At 43.5% G+C, this 23810-nt stretch overlaps 1 protein-coding gene across 5 annotated transcripts in view; it reads right to left on the bottom strand.

Annotated features, from left to right (window-relative positions):
- Nucleotides 1-662: 662 nt before the first annotated feature.
- Nucleotides 663-23810, bottom strand: part of cltcl1 (clathrin, heavy chain-like 1) — an 86500-nt gene continuing 63352 nt past the window's right edge. The window contains exons 21-33 of one of the 5 annotated variants that reach the window (XM_070888053.1): nt 23390-23582; nt 20378-20535; nt 19538-19702; nt 19125-19232; nt 17373-17540; nt 16367-16516; nt 15945-16076; nt 15254-15364; nt 13695-13865; nt 13333-13554; nt 9521-9541; nt 6806-6881; nt 663-1907 (exon numbers count right to left, since the gene is read on the bottom strand). In XM_070888053.1, the coding sequence (XP_070744154.1) occupies nt 1798-1907; nt 6806-6881; nt 9521-9541; nt 13333-13554; nt 13695-13865; nt 15254-15364; nt 15945-16076; nt 16367-16516; nt 17373-17540; nt 19125-19232; nt 19538-19702; nt 20378-20535; nt 23390-23582 (1785 nt within the window). In that variant the 3' untranslated portion in view covers nt 663-1797. Of the gene's footprint in view, nt 1908-6802; nt 6882-9520; nt 9574-13332; nt 13555-13694; nt 13866-15253; nt 15365-15944; nt 16077-16366; nt 16517-17372; nt 17541-19124; nt 19233-19537; nt 19703-20377; nt 20536-23389; nt 23583-23810 lie in introns of those variants that run through there. The other 4 variants (XM_070888054.1, XM_070888058.1, XM_070888057.1 and 1 more) reach the window with 4 other exon arrangements.

The following is a 23810-nucleotide window of genomic DNA, read 5'->3' on the forward strand; positions in this document are numbered from 1 at the left end:
GCTACTTGAGACTGCCAGGACACAATTAGAATCACAGCCTTGAAATCAGTGAAGCTTAGCTATTGTGTAGTTAGTGGGAACAGATGGGTGTTTATATTCCCCGCCCCCACCCACCAATTATCTTCCAGCTGAGACGCAAAGTTATGACAAATCAGAATACCGAATGGAATGGAAGCTGCCTCAGTCAAGGTCAGGCACTTCAGCTGAATCAGGGCATTTTTTGGACACATTCCCTTTCTGGAACAGTGCAGTCACACTGCCTGTCTTGCTCGTGCGCAATGCTCAACTTCTCTGCATTCCCACCCAGCACATGCACTTTGACATTTCAACCACTTCATCACTAAGTTTTCAGCTTAAGTTTTAGCTTTGCATGTGAACAAGGTTATGAAAAATTACCTTACTTAAAAAAACAACCAGGTCACGATTGCCGACTAAAATGGTCTGGTTTTAAACAGCAATTTGATGGCCTGGATCTTTTGGAATTGGATTAAACCAGTAAGGCAGACCACCTCATTACAATTCAGTACCAAATACATCAACATGTATGGTGGTTAAAGGTTCTCCAACGAACCCATACATAATTAACCGCCTATAATGCGTTAATATTTCTGCCCATGAAGCAAACACATTTGAAACAATGAATTAGTGACCATACAGCAGTGTAATGAGAATTGTGTGTAAACTTTATTTATCCCTCTGATGGCATGACACGAGGGCAGCAGGATGGGGGAAGTCAAATGCACATCCATTTCTTAACTCGCTAGTAAGTTTGTACAGTTGCATAAAGTAAATATTCACAATGCCGTTGATGTCGAAGCTTTAACAAACAGCACAATCTCCCCTGGTTTTAAATGCATCGTCACCGCTATAACCAGCATTTCATACTGGGCTGAATCAGATTTGCGCTGTTTATCACATAGTCCCCAACTAAATGCTGCTCAATAAAGACCATTTGCCAGAGATGTGCCTTGCTAAAGATCCAAACCAAAAAAAAAAAAGAGACTTCAACCAAACATTGTTGACTGATACTTGGGATCATCATCTAGTGAACTGAATATTCATGATTAGCAACAAGGCTCCTTACCATAAATTTTACATTAGGCATAAATTATTAAATTTAACAAGTGGCACACACATACACATCTTTTTTTGGCACGGAGGACCCAAGTGATGCAGAACAGATGGTGCTCCACCCGTAGAGGCCAGGACCTTTTTGTGCGAGGAGGCCAAACGTGAATTCAGTGCTGTACCAATAAAGAACGCAAAAAAAAACATTTTTGCAATCGCCTTCCAACCTCACCTTTAGCATCACATTAAATATTTTGGCAACACATGCAGATACCAGCAGAGACTCCTCTCGAGGTTAAACGCCACGGGGCTGCTTTCTGTACCGTCGTTCCTCATCACCATGAGGGCAAGCTGTACACAGGGTTTTTGGGGGGGGGGGGGGGGGGGGAGGGGGGGAATACAGTTCACATTGCACTAAGCCACCAGCTTTAACAAAGAAAGCTGATCTACTGGAAGTAGTTATGACCAGATTCAGTAAACTAGTTAATACTTGCCTTAATCTCTATCAGTGCCTCTCAACAGGTTGTATTTTCTAAATACAATTAAAAAAAAGCTACACTTTAAAGTTGAAATGTAACAATATGTAATAAATAACAGTAACAGGAGTCCTTTATAAATCTTCATGCGGCAGAGGAAGTGTTCAGGCATAAATCTGTGCTCTTTATGGAGGTCGTACGTTTTCATGAAGATTTAGGAGTAGCAAATGGTGAAGCTGTCGACTGGTGACGTCTACATGTTGAAGCCATAAGCAGGCTGGGTGTAGCCAGCTGGATAACCATAAGCATAACCAGGCTGAGGGGGGACTGCAGTGGGACCAGCCGTCAACATCAACTGCTGACCTACAAGATCACAAAACAAAAACCAGTTAACTATATGACGGCCATAGCATATACAGGTGCGCAATGGTCATCGACAAGTGGTTTAACAGTCTCTTCGCCGAGAGCATGCAGAAATCAAGCACAGGCAGCGGAAAGTGTGCGCGGGAAAACCAGTCCCACCCTCTCCCTCGACTAGCTGTCCCACCTGTGACAGGGACTGTGGTTCACTTATTGGACTGTTCAGCCACCCAAGGACTCATTTTAAGCGTGGAAGCAAGTCTTCCTCGATTCCGAGGGACTATGATGAACAGGACAAATTTAAAAGCCCGCTGCAATTATTATACTGTCCATTAAAACTTCGGTACGTAACAGATGAAAATCCCCAAGAACACCTGGTTTATAAAATGAAGCATCATTCATGCAGCTCTCAATTGCTTCCCACCCCGCCCATAGGCTTATAGTGGAGCACAGATCCCGAGAGAGGCCTCTCTTCACCCAAAATCCATGAATTAAAGCAGTTTGTTTCTAGCAAAGACCATTGAACAGCTACAGAAAGCCCAAATCCACTCACACTCCACCCCCCAAAGACACACGGTCAAATCCCATGTCCTTACTCTGCTTTGGGCCAACTAATAAGATAATGGAATTTGGGAACTTGCAAAGTCAGTTGCTCAGACCACATTTGGTGGTGCATTTATTGAGTGGTCCAAAAAAGAGAATTAATTATATCGAGCACCCTCACCCAAGTCAGAAGATTGTGGGTTTAAGTCCCACTCCAGGAACTGCAACACAAAAATCTAGGCGGACACTCCAGTGCAGTGCTGAGGGAGTGCTGCCTTTCGGATAAAACATTAAACCGAGGCCCTGTCTGCCCTCACGGACGCAAAAGATTCCATGGCATTATTTTGAAAAGCAGGGAAGTTATCCCTGATGTCCTGGCCAATATTTGTCCCTCAAACAACAGAGTTTCTGGCCATTATCACATTGCTGTTTGTGGGAGCTTGCTGTGCACAAATTGGCTGCTGCGGTTCTCACATTGCAACAGTGACTACACTCCAAAAGACCTTCATTGGCTGTGAAGCGCTTTGCGACATCCGGTGGTCATGAATGGCGCTATATAAATGCAAGTCTTTCATTGTTTATGGCAAGTGTTGTGCTACTCATTCTAAGATGCAAGTTTCCAGTACTTTATGGCCCAACACAGAAATAGTACAGCATAATGCTGCCGATGCAGGAATGCATGTAGACCAAATTCCTGAACTGGCCACTGCAACAGGTTGTTTAATGTGTGAATTACAACATATGCAACTGTTTAAGGGAGAGAATATACAGGGTAAACTACAGACCAGTTAGTTGAACTTTAGTACAGCATAGTTTGAAAACACAACCCATAATTTGAGACCAAATTAGTGCATGTTAGACATTAAAGCCAGCCAGTATGGATTTAAATGCAAGTCCTGCCCGACAGTTTGACAAATTAAAAAATGCTTTTGGAGATACTGGACTTGTGAAAATGAATACAATTAGTGTGCATGGATTGGCAGAAGGCATTTGGCAAGGTATCAGAGGGTGGTCGTTACACATTTAGGCCCAGAAGAGGAAAGGGCCCAGGGGCAGCCCACACTGCGATGTGCACGCACACTAGGTCCGTGCAGCAGAGCAGGTCTCCAGTCATCTTGGTTAATCCTAGTCAATGGAACAAGACATAGCTCTGTCAAGCCTGTGTGATGGCTGGTGTGCAACAGCCACCACACGTTAAAAAAATTCACACAGGCATCTTCCACCCTTCATGTGATTTGGGATCTGGAATATTAAGTCCTTCATTAAAACATCTGCAAACTCAGAGGATGACTTGCTTCCACACCCAAACAGGATGAGGGACTGTCTACAATGATGATTAATTATTAGGGTACAAGACACAAAAGGTAGCAGCATTGATGGAAAGTTGGTCGATGGGCAGGGAAAAAGGTTGGTGCTGGGCACCAAATCTGCACCCAGCATAGGGAAACAAGTCAATTTGTAATATACCAAGGACTGTAGAGTTTGAGAGCAGAGAGATTGGCAGAAGGGGCAGACAGATGGCTGATGCAAATTTAATACCAAGAAATATAAGGCATTAAATTGACAAAAAAAAAAATTCAATATGTAGAGATATACTGAAAAGGTGGCACTTTCAAAATGCCCAGGAGTACAAACACATTATTGAAAGTGCATGTAGATGAAACACAAAGAATGCCTGCATGCTCAAATTCTAAATGTAACTGCAGTAAGTGGATCTTTCAATGTATAACCAGAGATGTGCCGAGCTCTCTTACTTGGGCAGCAGAATCAGAGTTCCACCAGGGGGCACTTGTTGACTTTCCACATAATATGTGTGCTCAGATCTGTTGATGTTAGCCCTGACTATAGGCTGCTGCTTGAGTTTAGCATGCAGCTAATCTGGCTTAGTTCTGAATGATGCACATTAATCCAGTGAAGGAATACTTGGTGCTGCTCTAGGCAGACCTGCACCACTGAACTAGGGTTGATCTCCAGGTTAAAAGAGTGAGGGATTCACCAAGAGATAAGCTACAGATTATGAGTATGCAATTCTGTTGGTCTACAGAACCTTTTGTTCAGTTTGGGTGCTAAATCTCAGACACTACTGCAGTGCAGTGTGGGCCAGGCTAAACACACTACATGATGGAAGGTGCCCCTATGTGGAGGCAAGACGGAGATGGTCATCCCTACCAATGCTGCAGTGGACATATGGGAGACAGGTGGGTTACACCTGGGCATCGATCCCTCACTCTCTGCCACATGCCCGCTCTGGCAGGCATGCCCTGCAACTCAGTCAGTTGTGAGTTGTGATACTAGTGGGACACACTTTGTGGCAAGTCCCTCACCTAGAATACATCCTATGCTACTGATTCCCTGAGTGCTCCTTCAAAAAGGTGGTGTTCAACACAGGAGTAACCAATTTGCCAATTGAGGGGGTAGTAAGGAGAAGGTAGGTGGTAACCAGCAGGAGGTTTACTTGCACTCGTTTCACTTGAAGCCATGAAACTTCAAACGTTGACTTTGGACCAGTGAAGTGTCTGAGGGCCAATCTCACTTAACTGCCCATTATGCGCCACCACTGGTCGATCAATCCTGTTGCTGGAACATAGCCCAGGGACAGAGAAACAATCTGGGATGTTAGCTGATCGACAGGCCCAAGTTGGGCATCAGTCCCCAGATGTTGACGAAGACACCGCATCAACTGGTTTTGGACTTCCCAAATCAAAAAAAAATGCTGGAAATACTCAGATCAGGCAGCATCGGTGCAGATAGACTGACGACAGGGGGGGGGGGGGGGGGGGGGGGGAGAAAGAGACCGAGAGAGAGTCAACGTTTCAGGTTGATGAACTCATCAGTTCGGAAAGGTCATCGCCCTAAAACATTAACCTTCTCTCTCCACAGACACTGCCTGACCTGCTGAGTATTCCCAGCCTTTTCTATTTTTATTTCAGATCTCTAGCATCCGCAGTACAGGTTGAACCTCCCTTCTCCGGCACCCTCAGGATCTGGCCCGTGCCGAAGAGATTTTGCCAGATATGGGAGGTCAGCAGCCCGAGGTCGGGGAGGAAGGGGAAAGGAGGTCGGTGCGGCCCCAAAGTCAGAGTGGAGATTGGCTGCGTTCTGCACATCCGTCCCCGGCATCATGCCAGACAAGGGGTGGTGCTGGATAAGGGAGATCCAACCTGTATTTCATAGAAAAATAGAAAATAGGTGCAGGAGTAGGCCATTTGAGGCTGCACCACCATTCAATATGATCATGGCTGATCATTCCCTCAGTAACCCTTTCCTGCTTTCTCTCCATACCCCTTGATCCCTTTAGCCCCAAGGGCCATACCTAACTCCCTCTTGAATATATCCAATGAACTGGCATCAACAACTCTCTGCGGCAAGGAATTCCACAGGTTAACAACTCAGTGAAGAAGTTTCTCATCAGTCCTAAATGGCCTACCCCTTATCCTAAGAATATATCCCCCGATTCTGGCTTCCCCCCCACCCCACATCGGGAACAATCTACCCGCATCTAACCTGTCCTGTCAGAATGTTGTGTGTTTCTATGAGATCCCCTCTCATCCTTCTAAACTCCAATGTATAAAGGCCCAGTCTCTCCTCATCGGTCAGTCCAGCCATCCCTGGAATCAGTCTGGTGAACCTTCGCTGCACTCCCTCAATAGCAAGAATGTCCTTCCTGAGATTAAGAGACCAAAACTGAGCACAATATTCCAGGTGAGGCCTCACCAATGCCCTGTACAACTGCAGTAAGACCTCCCTGCTCTTATACTCAAATCCCCTAGCTATGAAGGCCAACATACCATTTGCCTTCTTCACCGCCTGCTGTACTGTATGCCAACTTTCAATGACTGATGAACCATGACACCCAGGTCTCATTGCACCTCCCCCTTTCCTAATCTGCCACCATTCAGATAATATTCTGTCTTTGCATTTTTGCCTCCAAAGTGGATAACCTCACATTATACTGCATCTGCCCACTCACCTAACCTGTCCAAGTCACCCTGCAGCCTCTTAGCGTCCCCCTCACAGCTCACACCACCACCCAGTTTAGTGTCATCTCCAAACTTGGAGATATTACTCAATTCCTTCATCCAAATCATTGATGTATATTGTATTTGCATTAGACTTCCAAGTCTTATCCTGATCCAGTGCAGACAGTAGTGGGTGTTTTTTTTTTTAAACAAGAGCCAACCACAATAGGACTGCAGCTGCATGTCAGCCAGACTATGTGGGACATTAGTGAACCAGTTGGGTTTGTACAACAATCTGGCAAATTTCATAACTAGCCCATTGAGTTACCAGATTTAGAGTTTTCCATTTCATAGCAGGATGTGAAGCAGAACCATTGCAGCTAAACTAAGCAAACCTACCAAATACTAATGGAGCTGGTTCAGTCACTTGATCTTCATCTTTCCTCAAGGTATCTGAAGCATCAAGTTTATCCACCTACGATTTAAAGATTAAAAAATTTAAAGATTTTCAGGTACATCTGAAAGTTAAGGCAATACAACAAGCCACTCACTAAACAAAGTCCCAATCCTCAAACAACTTATTGCACGGCAAAGAAACATCCTGAAGTACAGCTCACATAGCCAAGATACTTACCTAGGTTTGCATCCACATGAAGAGCCACAAAAAGGCATTCTATTACTAGAGGGGAACTTTATCTACAGTAAATGGGTTGCCTGGCTAAATCTATACAACACATTTAGGTTAAATTAATCCAACATGGAAAGACTGCAAGTGACAAGACCCTGGGAGTCACGATGGCATTAAGTACTTAAAACGTGGTTACGCAATTTAATCTTAATGGAAGAGCTCATTTATAAATGTTAAAGCACTTTAAAAACAAGATTGCAAAAGGCTTGAAGTAAATTTTGCAGAATGCTGTGAAAAACAGTTTGGATAGCAAGGAATAGGAACATGGGTTTTTCCAATTTTCTCCATCTGGGAGGCAACGATAACAAGATACCATTCTGCATACAAACAGCAGCCGGTGTTATCTCACTCAGGTGAAGATAGAGAGTGAGCCTAAAAAGCGTGAATTTAAAAACCATGACCTACTTTGTACCCACATTGCTCTTCTAGTGGGGAAATCACAGGGATTGGAAACAAGAACAGAGTTATTTCTGACCTACACAGCAGAGGCTACTTTTGGCCTCTCTACTGCTGCTCTGGCCAAGATCAATTGAAAATCAGTCAGAGGACTGAAACATGGGACCTTCTCTTTGGTGCTAAAAAATTTTTTACATACACGACAGTACATTTACCCCAGCCTTCAGGGAGTTACCGGAACCGTTTCAAAATAGCATTTCTGGAGCAGGGACAGTTGCCACCAATAGGCCAGTATCCCAATGCAGTCCATAACAGCACAAAAAAGATCAAGTATATTTGACGTGGCAAACATGGGGAAAGATTGGGAAAAGGTGAGGGGCAAGGCGTAGGGACAGCAATGATCAGCAGGTGTGTGATAGAATTTACAGTACAATGTAAACAAGCATGACCTCACTCAAGTAGGCCAGGTTTCTGTAGTGCTGAGAGCACATGCATCAGATGCAGCATTTGCAAAGCAGCAAGCTAACGGAAAGTGTTTCTGCATGCAGACTACACTGGGACCAGCAGCTTTAGTGGAGCCAGTAAATGAAGCCCACTTCTAACAAGTGTCCATTGTATCAAATGTCAGTCAGCCTCTGATATTGCTTTGGCTTTCATCAACTGTTAAGCAGTTGACGAAAATCAACTAAAAGGTGTGGGGAAGAGAGAGAGAGAAAAAGAGAGAGAGAAAAAAAGAGAAAGAGAAAAAGAGGAGAAGAGGAGAAGAGGAGGAGAAGAGAAGAAGAGAAGAGGAGAAGAAGAGAAGAAGAGAAGAAGAGAAGAGGAGAAGAAGAGAAGAAGAGAAGAAGAGAAGAGGAGGAGAAGAGAAGAAGAGAAGAAGAGAAGAAGAGAAGAGGAGAAGAGGAGAAGAAGAGAAGAGGAGAAGAGGAGAAGAGGAGAAGAAGAGAAGAGGAGAAGAAGAGAAGAGGAGAAGAGGAGAAGAAGAGAAGGAGAGAAGGAGAGAAGGAGAGAAGGAGAGAAGAGAGAGAAGAAGAGAAGAAGAGAAGAAGAGAAGAAGAGAAGAAGAGAAGAAGAGAAGAAGAGAAGAGGAGAAGAAGAGAAGAGGAGAAGAAGAGGAGAAGAGAAGGAGAGAAGGAGAGAAGGAGAGAAGGAGAGAAGGAGAGAAGGAGAGAAGAAGAGAAGAAGAGAAGAAGAGAAGAAGAGAAGAAGAGAAGAAGAGAAGAAGAGAAGAAGAGAAGGAGAAAAAGAAGAAAGAGAAAGAGGAAAAAAAAGAGAAAAAAGAGAAAGAGAGATCAAGGTTGCATCACTATTTTCTTTTAAATATTAAACTCTGCAAATGGTGGATAACTAAAAGCAGCTACTCTATTTCCCCCTTCTCAAAAAGCTGCAATGCAGGGACAATCTCAGAACTATGCTGGACAATTATTATTTAGAATCTCCAAGAATCTATACCTATTGTTCTTTGACAAAAATACGACTTTTTGCAGACCAAGCTTCAAAATTCATATTTCCCTTTAATATCCAAAAGGTGGAATATTATTTTAACGTGCTGTCTAGTGAAAATACAAGTGTTTAGTTTGTCACCTCAACTCATTGTACCAGGACCATGTTCAAGGTCCAAAAGTGAGTGAACACCTCATTAGCAAATGGCTAAAACCCTGCTGGATGTTTTCACCAAGAGCTGGCAAGTCTATTCAAATCAGATGCAAACACATCTTGGAGAGAAAGAAGGGCATGGCGGTGGTAAGGACATGTTTGATCAACATTTTTCACAATCAAGAGGCCCAGGGAACAATATATTGGTTAAGCCAAACAAAATTTTGCAGTTAGAAAAGACAGCAAGCGGTTAATTGGGAGTTCTGCAAAACGGCTAGTAATCGAGATGCCTATTGTGTCTAAGGATTAGCCGACAGCTACACTAGAGTTACAAGGCAGGTCAGGTTATGCGTCTCCCTCTACACTGAGCAAAAACTAAGCAGCTACAAATTGTTGAGGGAGTCCAACTATGTTAGAGAAAAGCAGATGATCACCTTTTCCATTAATTCATCAACCTGCAAGAAAATTCAGAGGTGAAACTTGAGACCTAGAGTAAAAGCACAGATTCAATCACAGGAAAATCAAAAAACAAAAAGTTGTGATCCAAGCAGAAAGACTTTGCAACTTAAAAGTAACGGGCATGCATCAGGGTAGGCTTCACGTTCTTGGCTCGGTTGGAAAGCTCAAACTTCAGAAGCACTTTAGTCACTCCTTCAACACAATAGCAGGAGTAGGCCATTTGGCCCTCGAGCCTGCTCCACCATTCAATACCATGGTTGATTGATCTTAGCCTCAACTCCACTTCCCTGCCACTCCTCATAACCCTCGACTCCCTTGGTCGCTCAAATCTCTCTTTCCGCCTTAAATATATTCAATGACCCAGCCTCCACAGCTCTCGGATAGAGAATTCCAAATTTTGACAATCCTCCGAAGAAATTCTTCATCAGTTTTAAATGGGCAACCCCTTATTCTGAAACTAGTTCTAGATTCCAGAGGGGAACATCCTCTCTGCGTCTACCCTGTCATTCTTACATGTTTCAATAAGATCACACCTCATTCTCCTAAACTCCAATGAGTACAGGCCCCAACCTGCTCAATCTTTCTTCATATGACAACCCCTTCATCCCAGGAATCAACCAAGTAAACCTTCGCTGAACTGCCTCCAATGCAAGTATATCCCTCCTTAAATACGGAGGCCAAAACTGTACACAGTATTCCAGGTGTGGCCTCACCAATACCCTGTACAGTTGTAGCAGGACTTCTCTGCTTTTATACTCTATCCCCCTTGCAATAAAGGCAAACATTCCATTTGCCTTCCTAATTACTTTCTGTACCTGAATACTAACTTTTTTTGATTCATGCACAAGGACCCTCAGAACTGCAGCATTTTGAAATCTTGCCCCATTTAAAAACAATAATTTGCTTTTTTATTTTTCCTGCCAAAGTGGATAACCTCAGTTTCCCACATTATACTCCATTTGACAAATTTTTGACCACTCACTTAGCCTGTCTATTTCCTTTGGCAGATTTGTTGTGTCCTCGTCACTTGTATCAGCAAATTTGGCTACATTACATGGTCCTTTCATCCAAGTCATTAATATAGATTGTAAATATTTGGGGCCCCAGCACTAGTCTACAACTAGCTAAAACTTTCAGAGGAACCTTCGTCAAACTGAATGTCAACATGAACTAAGAAATTCAGCTTGCATTGCTACAAGTTAGCCATTTTGTACACATTTAAGACTACACCACCTCCAATTCAACAGTCCCAAAACTTTTCATGCAATTGTAATTCCAAGCCGCGTGACAAAAATGACACTCCCTCCAAAATGTTGTGCGGCTCCTTTAAATTTGCTGCGCGGCATCTTCCAGCGTGCGCAGCCTGCACGGGACCTCCCGATTGATGCGCGGCCAGTCCACACACCCGCGGACTTTCGGGGGAACGGTGAACATGTGGCTTCCTAAATTGACTTGAAACATTAATTGATATGCAAAGTGCAGACAAACTAATGCAGGCTAAATATATATGGACAAACTTATCAATTGAGTGTCTACTGAAGTATCTGCCAACATCAACCCCAAGACACTGGTAGAAAGTTTCATGAATAGTTAACAGTATGCCAATCTGCCAGTGTCCAGCCCAGTCTATTATACATTTCAGGTCAGCCTAACCTGGTGGTGGGAAAATTATTGGGTAAAATTCTGAGACACAGGATAAATCTTCATTTAGAAATACACAGGTCAATCAAGGACAGCCAGGGTGGATTTGTTAAGGGGTCATGTCTAACTTGATTGACTTTTGTGAGGTGGTAACAAGGAGGATCAATGAGGGTAGTGTGTTTGATGTAGTGTATATGGATTTTAGCAAGGCTTTTGATAAGGTCGCATGTGGTAGACTGGTCACAAATGTAAAAGCCTATGGGATCCAGGGCAAAGTGGCAAGTTGGATCTAAAATAGAGGCAGGAAGCAAAGGGTAATGCATAAAGGGTAAAGGGCTGACAAGGCAAGGGTATACACATTAAATGTTAGGACACTGAAATGTAGAGGAACAAAGGGACCTTGGAGTGCATGTCCACAAATCCCCAAAGGCAGCATAAGAATACAAGAGCAGGAAGGTTATGCTTGAACTGTATAAAACACTAGTTAGGCCACAGCTAGAGTACTGCGTGCAGTTCTGGTCACCACATTACAGGAAAGATGGGATTGCACTAGAGTGGGTACAGAAAAGATTTACAATGATGTTGCCTGGACAGGTGAATTATACCTGAGGAAAGATTGGATAGGCTGGGTTTATTTTCTTTGGAGCAGGGGAGGCTAAAGGGAGACCTTAATTATGAGGGGCCTAGATAGAGTGGATAGGAAGGAGCTGTTTCCCTTAGCAGAGGGGTCAATAACCAGGGGGCATAGATTTAAGGTAATTGCTAGGAGGTTTAGAGTGGAGTGGAAATGTCCACCCAGAGGGTGGTGGGGGTCTGGAACTCACTGCTGAAAAAAGGGAGGTAGAGGCAGAAACCCTCACCACATTTAAAAAGTACTTGGATGTGCACTTGAAGTGCTGTAACCTACAGGGCTACGGACCAAGAGCTGGAAAGTGGGATTAGGCTGGATAACTCTTTGTCGAGGACACGGACACGATGGGCCGAAATGGTCTCCTTCCATGCTGTAAATTCCTATGATTCGATGATTCCAGCCATTTTAACATGGCATTGAGAAAATATAGGGAGAATATTTCATTTGGACACTAGGTGTAGTGAAATTTTAAGCCTGTCTCTTTTTGAACAGGTTGACAAATTGCTACACCAAGCACACAAGAGGCTATCTTCTAATTATGTTGGAATTGCATCCAATCAATGCTCAGAGTGCAAAGGTTTCATTTCACTTGCAATTTGAGGGGGATAAAACCTCTGCCAGTTTGCCAACACACCATTATATCCAGCTTTCAATTCAAGGCATTAAAGCTGCTTAGTTCCACTGGCTCCCAATGTGCAAGTCTTGCAAAGTCAGTGGTCACAAAGACCTGCTTTTAAATGGTCTCAAACTGGGGATCTGATCAGAGGTAGCCTTTCCCCCCTTCCCATCTCGAACCTCCTCCAGTCCCACAACCCTCCACGATCTCTGGGCTTCTCCAATTCTGGCCTCTTGTGCCTCACTGATCTTATATTGACCCACTACTGTGGCAGCCACCCATTCAGCTGCCTGGGCTCCCCAAAACTCTGGAATTCCCTCCCTAAACCTGTACGTCTTTACGACGCTCCTAAAAACCTACCTTTTTGACGACTGGTCCCAATATAGATTATGCGACTCGGGATGACTCCCTAGCAAAGCGGCTTGGGATGTTTTACAACATTAAATGTGCTATATAACTGCAAGTTGCTGCTGTGCTGGCTGACGAGACCCAGAGTCAGCAGGATTAGCACACCGCTAAACCAAATATGCTTGATGCCAGTCACCAATGCTGTGAACTCATGCTCACAATAAGCTGCGCAGGACTGCTCACTCAATCTCAATACCAGTAAAGGTCACAGCCGAGAGCCTGGATAAAAAGGACAGTGTTCCTTCATACTAGGCCAACTCTCTCTAGAACGAATTGTTAAAACTAAAGTTAGCACAATTTGAATACACTAAATCTATCGCGCAAGCTTTCCAAAAGCTTCAGTATCCGATTCGCATCAGATGCAAATCACTACAATAAAGCAGCTTTCAGTTTTAAAACGTTACATTCGATTCCTGTCGCCACCCAAGCTATGCGTGCCAATTGTAAAAGTAAAAGGCTCTGCAGAAACTACACTTAAAAAGTTGACTTACTTTGCTAAGATATTCCCTCATAACTTGAATAAAGTATGGCATTGCAAAGTCCATGATGTTATGCCTCCACGATAGCTCAAGAACCACATCTGGCCGTAACAAGTCATAGCACGTGAATAGGCAGGACGCAAAACATTCTTGCTTGCCCTCTTCCAGGAACCATTGCAACAGTTTCTCGGAGAGCTCAGTGTCCTTAGATTCTGCGGCATATTGCATTGCATCCTACAAAACACAAGTCAGTTAACTTAATTAAGTCTTGTCTTGGACATATAATCAAGGTTAAAAGTTAGGAATCACATTTTTCAGCCACTCAATTGTTAAAGTTTCAGTAGGTGGCGTAAAGCATTCCAACAGATGCTTACCTTGTACAAACGGTCTTTCTTGCAGAGTTCCACACTTTGTTTCCAACGATTATTGCCTTTGTAGAGATAAGCAGCAATGCGCCTAAACTCAATTAATTCATGCTTTTCTAGGCGTTGAGCAAGGCTAATGTTGTCAAAGTTATCATATGCATCAATAGATGTACGCAAACCCTGTAAAAAGAAATGTTCAAGGTGGTCATACCAGATTTCTAAATACACGTCACTGACCACAATACCCAAAGTACTAAACCCAACACCTTTGTATTAAAGTTAAAACATGCCAAAAATTAAAAAGTATGTGTTTAAAATACATGCATGGGGGCAAGTGTAGAGTTGACTGATCACAAGAAGCTCCTTAGAAACGGAGAAAGATAACTTGGGGTTGGATCTATGCAAGTAGATGCAGAATTGCCCACTAAAGGGTAAAGAGCATTTTTATCCACAGGAGTTCAAGAGCTAAACATACTTCCAAAGATATTTTTCCAATGAGGCACCCAATATCTAGTGGTACCAACACTAGTACCCATTTAGAAGCTGGTTCTGAACTTGATAATTGAGAGAGATTTTTCAAGTCAGTTGAGACATTAGATACAAACTTTCCCACTATGTTATTCCCAGTAGTGAAAGGATAGAATTGAAAAGCAGTGAAGTCAAGTTAAACTTTTATCGAACCTTGGTTAGACCACATTTGGGCTGCTGAACAGTGCTGGTCCCCTTATATAAAAACGGATAGATGCACTGGAGAAAGTGCAAGAGATTTACCAGCATGATACCAGAAATGAGAAGTTATACCCATCAGGAAAGATTGAACAGGCTGGGGCTCTCTCCAGAAAACAGACTACGGGGTAACCGGACAGGTCTTTATGAAAAGGATTGAGAAGGTATACAGAGAAGATGTTTCCCATGTGGGAAAGATCAGAGGCATAAATACAAGAGATAGTCACTAATAAATCCAATCAGGAATGAAGAAAATTCTTTACCCAGTGTGGAACTCGCTGCCACATGGAACGGTTGAGGTGGATAGCATAGATGCATTTATGGGGAAGCTAGATAAGCACGGGAGAAAGGAATAGAAGGATGTGTTGATGGGGTTAAATGAAGAGGGGTGGGAGGAGGCTCATGTGAAGCATAAACACCAGCATGGACCAGTTGGGCCAAATGGCCAAATTCGATGCTGTAAATACTTTTATAATATGGGGGGCCACTTGTGCCAGGTAGTTCACAACAGCTGCAATGTGCCATGCATGTAATAATGCAATGGAAAGCTCCAATTCCAGTAGGGTCATGGTTAAACACCATTTTCTTTCCTCGGATCGTACCCACATGGAATATTCCAAGTGGGATGGGTAGGTGGTGAAGTTCCCAGCACAATGTCAACGAGCCAAGATATGAAAAACAAGCTCTCCAATTCTCAAAAAAAAAGTGGTGGGGGGCAGGGATCACTTGTGTCAAGCTTGGGAACTCAAGCAGTTAGTTGCCCCATTAATCTAAAAGCAGGTGCATGCAACCTTTTTCCCCTCAAATATGTTTTGATTTACACGACTGGTGTTGCACCGTACCTGGTAATCCTCCTCTTCAGTAAGCAGGTTATTCAGAGCTTCATTCACAGATTTGTTGTTGTGATTCTGAACAGAGCGGAGGTACGGCTTAATCAACTGCAACTGGTCCATCTGCGAATCAGATACAAAACATGAATAACTTGTATTTATATAGCGCCTTTAACGTAGTGAAATGTCCCAAGGCGCTTCACAGGAGTATGAGACGATAACAAAATATGACACCTAGCCGCATAAGTAGAAATTAGCGCAGGTGACCAAAAGCTTGGTCAAAGAGTTATGTTTTAAGGAGCATCTTGGAGAAGAGAGGTAGAGAGGTGGTGGGGTTTAGGCAGGGTGTTTGAGCTTGGGGCCGAGGTAACAGAAGGCACGGCCACCAATAGTGGAGTGATCATCAGGGATGTTCAAGAGGGCAGAATTAGAGGAGTGCAGATATCTCAGGGTAGGGAAGGGTAAGGCCATGGAGGGATTTGAAAATAAGAATTTTGAAACTGAGGCGTTGCTTAACTGGAAACCAATGTAGGCCAGCGAGCACAAAGGCGATGGGGACTTGAGCAAATATATTCTCAAAAGCAAAATAACTGAGGTCATGACGGCATTCACTGAAGCTAGCCTCAAGAAATGCAACTACAGTACACCACACAGGATAATCACAACAAATGATTTTTGCTATGCATTAGAAATCATGGCTCACCTTACTGAAAAAGGTGACTGCCCTGGTATGGTCTAGGCGGGGTGACAACACCATTAAGAGATCGTTGATCAGTAGTGGTTTGAAGTCTATATAGAACTGCAGTGCCTTGTAATATAACTCTACGTTGGCAACCTGTGGGAAAAATTGAGAATTAACATCTTGTCCAAGCCACCTGCCAACCAAATACTTTTGTTCAGCATAAGGAACGGGAAATCAATTGTTGACTTGTAATTTAAAAAATCTTCCACCGACACCTGTAAAGTGCAAGTGCATTAGGTAGGGAGCACCAGAATTTTGTCCCGGCGATGAAGGAATGGATACACATGCACATAGAGTAATGACCCAGACAGAGGATCTGTAAAAAGGACAGTTCACACTGGGTACAGCATATTTCACCCTTTACTAGCAACATTGGGAAGTACCTTTGCAATAATGTCTTTGTACAGCCCTTCCTTCCAAGCATCTGTTGGGTGACTCATCATGGTGATTACTGCATTGTCATACTCTTCATATTTATCGTACAGGAAGACCAGTTCAGCCCAGAGGTGGGCTTGCTCTGCTGCACGAAGCACCTGGAGAGCAAGAGGCAGAACCATCACAAAGTTACCAACTCAGTTTAAATGAGAGCAATCAACCTACATAACCAAAGAAGATTCCAATGACATTTCCAAAAAGACTGCATATAAAGCATATTCAATACATTTGATTTTACCTTGCTAATTCTGCATTAACAGCATAGTATGATACAGCACAGCTGGCCATTTGGCCCATGCTGCCTGGATAGCTCTTTCAAAAAGCTGGCACAATTAGTCCCACTCCCCTGCCCCTTTCCCCATAGCCCATTAATTTTCCCCCTTCAAGTATTGATCCAATTCCCCTTTGCAATTTACTATTGAATCTGCTTCCACCACCCTTTCAGGCAGCACGTTCCAGATCATAACTCATTGGCTCTTTTACCAAAGGCGACATGAGGAAACTTTTTTTTTTAAAAACAATCACTTTAAATTGGTGTCCTCTGGTTACCAACCCTTCAGTCACCGCAAATGCTCAAAATTATCTACAATTAGCACCAGTTTGGTGTTAAGTGGCAGATAGTTTTTTTTGAAGTGCACAAATCCATCCTGAATAGATACTCCAGCTTTATTAAAAACTCTTCCAAGAATAGCTTGATTAAAAAGGTGTCAGAATACCAAAATATGAAAATTCACATTGCAGAGTCCATTTCACCAGGTAGATAGCAGTTCGCAGTCTCAACCAAGACAGGACCGAACACTAACGTTCCATCATCTTTGCAAGCCACTTGGAGTGGTTTTGCAAAGTGCATGATCTGGAGAACAGTGCAACATGCATGCACAGCTGTTCAAGTCTGGATAAAGCAGCAACACCAGCTCATAAGTGGATTACATAAAGTATAAACTGTGCAAATACCTTTGGAATATTAACTCTGGACCAGAAGAGTTCCAAGTGTTCTCGCATCTTCTGAGGCTTAAACTTGGAGTACAGGATCGCCAGCTCTGTAAACATTCCCATGTGAGCCCGTTCCAAACCCAATGCTGCTTCCAAAAGGGCGATTAGCTCCTCAAAATATCCTCGATCCTGGTATAAAATAAAGTCATTTATAATACAAGAGTCACACAATGATACTTTACATCAGGAAGCAAATATTTACAGCAGCCGTACAAAAATGTATGAAGTATCAACTAGAAATCAGAATGATTCACTGGGAAAGAGGTCAGAGCTTCTAATCATTTACTGCTAGGACCCACCTTTCTATTCATGACATTTGTAGAACAATTTCCAAAAAAGGTTTCTAGTCAAGATCAAAAAAGGAGGCCATCACAAAACCAGAAATGATAGGAAATGGCACTTTATACCTATCCCAGATCTTTACCACCTATGTCAGCACACAAATTTTAAATTACTAGCAGTCAAATCTTGCTTTCTGAATAAGTTATTGGCTTCCATTGCAATTGTCTGAACACTCAACAGCAGGTGTACAATTTGAGAACACCAATTTGCAGGCACAAAAAAATGCACCTTCATTGGCGCTTTCATGATGCTCAAGCAGCTGAATTGGCATTTAACCAGTGACCAAGTTGCTAACCCAGCTATGGATTAGTATTAGTCAACAGTCTGCCCTGGGTGCATGTTTCTGTTCTCCATTTATCATGCAGGAGGATTTATTGCATTTGGTCAGCACAGAAAACTCTACAGACCCAGCAATTTGCTAATGGGATGGCACGCCTTTCCTGTCCCAGTGAGTGAGTGATGCCTTTTATATGTTATATGCCAAAACCAGATATCAACATTTGCTGTCACACTATGGCTGCAAGCTTCGTACAGAGCAGTCACCAATGTCAACCCCATCTCTGTTCTCCACTCAAATCAGTCACCAATGCTACAGCTCAATTTTCCTGCTGGTGTTTCAACCAACTATAAGATGTTGGTGGAGATAAATGTTGGTCATGAACGAGGAGAACTTCCCTGCTCTGGCAGAGGGTTGTGGGTTCAAGCCCCTCTCCAGTGACGAGCTCATAATGTGGACTGGCACATCAGTGCAGTATTGAGGGAGTGCTGCACAGCTGCAGGTGCCAACTTACGTATAGGGCATTAAACCAAGGCTCTGTCTGCCCTCTTAGGTGAACACAAAGGATTACATAGCACTATTTAAGAGTGGGGGGGACTTCACAGTGCCTGGGCCAATATCAACCATCACCATCTCTTCTACACCCTCGCCAAGGCCTTGGCATCCTTTCTAAAGTGTGGTGCCCAGAATTGGACAATACTCCAGCTGAGGCCTGGATTTAAACTGAGTTACAGTACTCAGCTTGCCCTACAGCTTTGTACGTTAAAATTGAAAGAATCTATACTGTCTGCAGCACATAAATCAAGCCGACGTTTCCAAAGTTTTGGCACTGGTTGTAAAGGAAGAGTGTCGAAACACCACAAGAACATAACAGGAGGCGGCCATCTAGCCCCTCGAGCCTGCTCCGCCATTCAACAAGATCATGGCTGATCTGCAACCATCAATATGCAAAGTTTCTATCCAATCCGTATTCAGCATCGAGAGACTACCATTCTACAAAAATGTCATTAACAAAAAGTTCTTGAACATTGGGTAGACCACGCACCTGCAGCCGAAGGGAAACAGTACAGCCTGCATAACAGCACTGGAATTACCTGGTAGTAACTGATCAGCTCCTCGAGCTCATCAGCATGGATGACGATGTGTAGCCCACAGATCTGGGCCAGGCGAAACTCTTGGCCATCCACACAGGCAAAACAAACCTGAAGAGGGGAGAATAAAAGGCAACAAGATTATTCTAATCAAATGGTCTTGTTGAAATCTGTGGACGCTCTGTTCAGTGCGTGAAGGAGAACTTTAGGTGAAGCTTCAGTGGCTACTCTAGTGCAAACTGTACAAAAATATGTTCACAACTATTGTGCATCTACAGTATTGGAGGATTAGTCGAAACAGGTGGCATTGCATAGGTTTGCATCTTCATCTAGAACCTATTTCAGACAACTGGTTACAGCTTGCTGCAGAACAGCAGCTTCAGGGTGATACCAGACAATGATTGTGCAGCTCCTACCTCTTTCCAAGTCCTGGTGCTGTTGGCTTTGCGGGCACTGTCCACAGCCGCTTGGTACTCCCCGAGATGTACTAGAGTAGAAGCCAAGCGAGCAAAGTTGGACACATTGTTGTAAAGTAACTTTGCTGCGTCATACATACCATCGTCATAGCAGCGATCACCAACCTACAGACAGAAATGTTAGAAATTAAGCTACATAGATTAATTAGAAATTTCCAATGCCTAAAACTAATCCATAACTCCCATATACACCATGGAAGATTCAATTCCTTGTCTAACAGCTCTTCATAAAGGCCATCTCACCAAAGATAACCCAAACTCTGCAGAACATAAGGTGAGGTTTGAACAGATAAGTGGCCTGACCATTAACAATGGCCCCATCTGGTACAGATCCCACAAGATGAAGCCTTTTTGGAGTCCACAAGCTTCTGACATAGTAGGCGCTTTCATTTATTGGGAAATTAATTTAATCTTTCAAAATAGTTTCTCTCCATTTAATGAGCAGCGCATTGCAATTCTCTGTAAAGATTTAATTTACTTGACTGCATTATTAGCTTTTAAGCCAAGGATTTGCATGTAAATTGGATAGCCCTTTTGCAAGTATTTTAAATGACTAGCATTGAAACCATATTTTAAAACTACTTACAAAAAACAGAATGCAAATGAAGCTAAAAGACAGAATTAAGTCGCTAACCATTTATGGTTCAGCAGACAAGGCTGTGAAACACTATCAATAGGCAGTGTAACAATTTCTGAACTTTCAATTAAGACTATAGCATGGCAAGTTTTAAATATGGTAATTTGACAAGCTTAGCATGATGAACTCCTGGTATTACTCACTTGCTGAATGTGGGCATTGTTCGGTCCATTAATAAACTCCTCTAACTCAGACAGACGGTTAGTCTTTGCCAGAGCAAATATCAACTCAGTCTCTACATAAGATTCCTTGGCTTTCTTTCTAGCCATTTGCAGAAACTTCACAAGGTCTTCCCAGTTATCTAGAAAAAGGTCAGAAATGTAGATTAATATGCTCACTTAAAAATCCCACATAACTGAGAAAAATACTCAATAATAAATCGACTAATTTTAAGACTGCATTTAGGACATTTTTTACAAGGGCAGGGGGAGGGGTGTGAAAAAAATAATAGTTCCGTGCTGAGCAAGTTCACAGCCTGAAGACAGTATCAGGTAGCAGTGCAGCACGGTGATGGGAGAGAATTTAGTTGTGTACAATTACAAGGTCAACCCAGTTGATTCGTACACAAGTCAGCAAAATAAAAATACTTGTCTCCAAGGGAGGGCACAAGACAATAAAGGAAACCTACTCAGCAACTCAAACAGTTGGTCCTGCTTTGCTCCAGGTCAGTAGGAGTGACAGCTGCAATAAGGCGCCCATCATCCTCACCACGGGATGGGTCACAGCCTTGGCAAATTGTACAATTGCAATCAAAAGCAGAAAACAAGGCTCGCCTGGGTAGCAGCAATTTGACATGGTTGCGAGATTGCAGCTATGGCTGCTGACCCTTTCAATGTGCATCACTCTTATTTGGTGGCTTGTTACTGGAGCCTTCTGTGCTTTGAAAATCCACTTCGTTTAAACTGTGACAACAACTTGCATTGATATAGCATGTAACATCCCAAGGCACTTCACATGAAGGCAACCTGACAATATACACCGAGCCAAAGGAGGACATGTTAGAACAGGTGACGAGAAGCTTGGTCAGAGGCTTGTGTCAACTGTGGCTCAGTGGGTAACAGAACATAATAGGAGCAAGAGTAGGTCATATGGCTCCCTCGAGCAATGCTGCACTGTCGGAGGTGCCATCTTTCAGATGAGACGTTAACCCGAAGCCAGGTCTGCCCCCTCAAGTGGATGTAAAAGATCCCACGGCACTGCTGCGAAGAGAGCAGGGGATTTATCCAATGTCCTGGCCAACATTTATCCTCAATCAACATTACATTTTTTTTTTTTTAAAAACAGGTTATCGAGTCATTATCATATTGTTGTGTGCAAATTGGCTGCCACGTTTCTTACATTACAACAGTGACTACACAAAGTATTTTCATACGGTCAGAATTGGCAGAATGCAGAGTTCAAGAGGGCTGTGATGCTGGAGGAGGTTAGAGGGAGGGATGAGGGATTTGTACACAAGGATGAGAGTTTTAAATTGGAGTCATTTGCAGACCAGGAGCCAATGTAGGTTAGTGAGCACAGGAGTGATGGATATACAGGACTAGGTGCAAGCTAGTTGCATGGGTTTACAGCACAGCAACAGGCCGGTCGGCTCAACTGCTCCAGGCAAGCGTTTATGCTCCAAATGAGCCAATAGGATACAGGCAGCAGAGCTTTGGACGATCTCAAGTTTACGGAGAGTGGCAGAGGAGTGGCTGGCCAGGAGGGCTTTGGAATAGTTGAATCTGGAAGCAATAGAAGCATGAATAAAGGGTTGAGCAGGAGAGAGGAGGCAGAGGCAGAGATGGGTCATATTATGGAGGTGGATGCAGGTGGTCGGTGATGGAGGAAATGGGCTCAGCAGCTCAGCGAGGTCAAATAGGATGTCGAGGTTGCAAACAGTATGGTTCAGTCTGAGACGATGGCTAGGAATCGGTGGCAATGGAATGAGTTAGTGGCAGGGGTCAAAAACAATGGCTGACATCTTCCCAATGTTGAATTGGAGGAAATTTCAGCTCATCTAGTACTGGATGTTAGACAGTCAAGAGGTGGTGGTCGTGAGGTGCTGCCAGACTAGACATGGAATCTGAGGCATGTCTTTGGATGATGTTGCCAAAGTGCAGTATGTAATAATAAGGGACCCAAGGATGGATCTTCAGGGACTTGAGGCAACAGGAAGAGAAACCACTGAAGATGGTTCTCTGGTTATGACGGATAGGCAAGAGTGGAACCAGGCGAGGGTAGTCGCACTCAACTGGACAACAAAGGGTGTGTTGGAGGAGGGTGTGGTCAACAGTGTAAAAGGCTGCAGACAGGTAGAGAAGGTTAGTGTGCCATGGTCACAGTGGATGTCCTGTGACTTTGATTAGGGGCACTTCAGTGCTGTGGCAGGAGCAGAAACTGGATAGGAGTGGTTGAGTTGAAAAAGGGAGGCTGAGAGATGGGGCAATAGTTTACAAAGGCAGAGGGGCCAAGGGCAGAGTTGACAGCATCTGAAAGGGAGGGGAACAGTACGAGAGGGAACAGTTTACAGTATCGGCTGTCATGGGGGCCAGGAAGGTAGGTTTGGTGGTCAGCAGTTTAGTGGAATAGTATAGGGAGCAAGTGGTGGGTCGATCACAAGATGAACAAGGGCATTTGGGGGGGGGGGGGGGGAGAATAGGGGGAAGAGAGAAAGAGGGAAGGATGAGAACTAGGGAAAGGTGTGTTAGGGAGAAATAGCAGCCTATTGGATGGTCTCAATCGTATCTCGCACTACAACAACTTGTATTTATATAAACACCTTTAACAGTGAAGCGTCCGAAAAAGGTTCTTCACAGGAGTATGAGATAAAAAGTTTGACACCAAGCCACATGAAAAATCAAAGCGTTCCTTAAAATCTGCCCTGAAGGAGGAAAGAGGGGTAGAGAGGCGGAGAGGTTTAGGGAGGGAGTTCCAGAGCTTGGGGCCTAGGCAACAGAAGGCACAGCCACCAATGTTGGAGTGATCAGGGATGCTCACGAGGGCAGAATTAGAGGAGCGCAGATATCTCAGGGGGGGTTCGAGGGGCCAGAGATAGATAGATAGATAGATAGATAGATAGATAGACGGGTGGACAGACAGACTTGGAAACATGGATGAGAATTTAGACTAATTGCTTACTGAATTTGCATTCAGTAATTTCACTGTCCTATACTCACTGTTTTTGTTGGCTGCTTTCACAACCTCCATGTAGGCAGACGGGTCATCAGCCTTGATATAGGAGTCGATGGCTTCTTTAACCAAATCCTTCTGCAACTGTGCTCTTGCTAGCTGACTCCATACAGCTGGCTCATTGCAACGTTCTGCAAACTCATAAGCACGGTCTAGGTTTCCAATATGTTCAATCAGAACCTAAAGGAGAGATCAATAAAAGTTTTTAAAATTAACCATTCTAAATATCCAATTCAATACTTGGAAGACTAGTAGGAATTCAGCAAAAGCCAAGCCATTTCCCAGAAATTGACAAGTAGAAACAGCTCTATATTCTCTTTTAGAACGGTGTTTGTAATCAGCCAATTTACTTTGATATATTATTCAGATGTAATCTCACAATCCCTCAGAATACATCCACACAAGAAA

This window comes from Pristiophorus japonicus, chromosome 8, assembly GCF_044704955.1.
Source record: "Pristiophorus japonicus isolate sPriJap1 chromosome 8, sPriJap1.hap1, whole genome shotgun sequence".
Taxonomy (NCBI): domain Eukaryota; kingdom Metazoa; phylum Chordata; class Chondrichthyes; family Pristiophoridae; genus Pristiophorus; species Pristiophorus japonicus.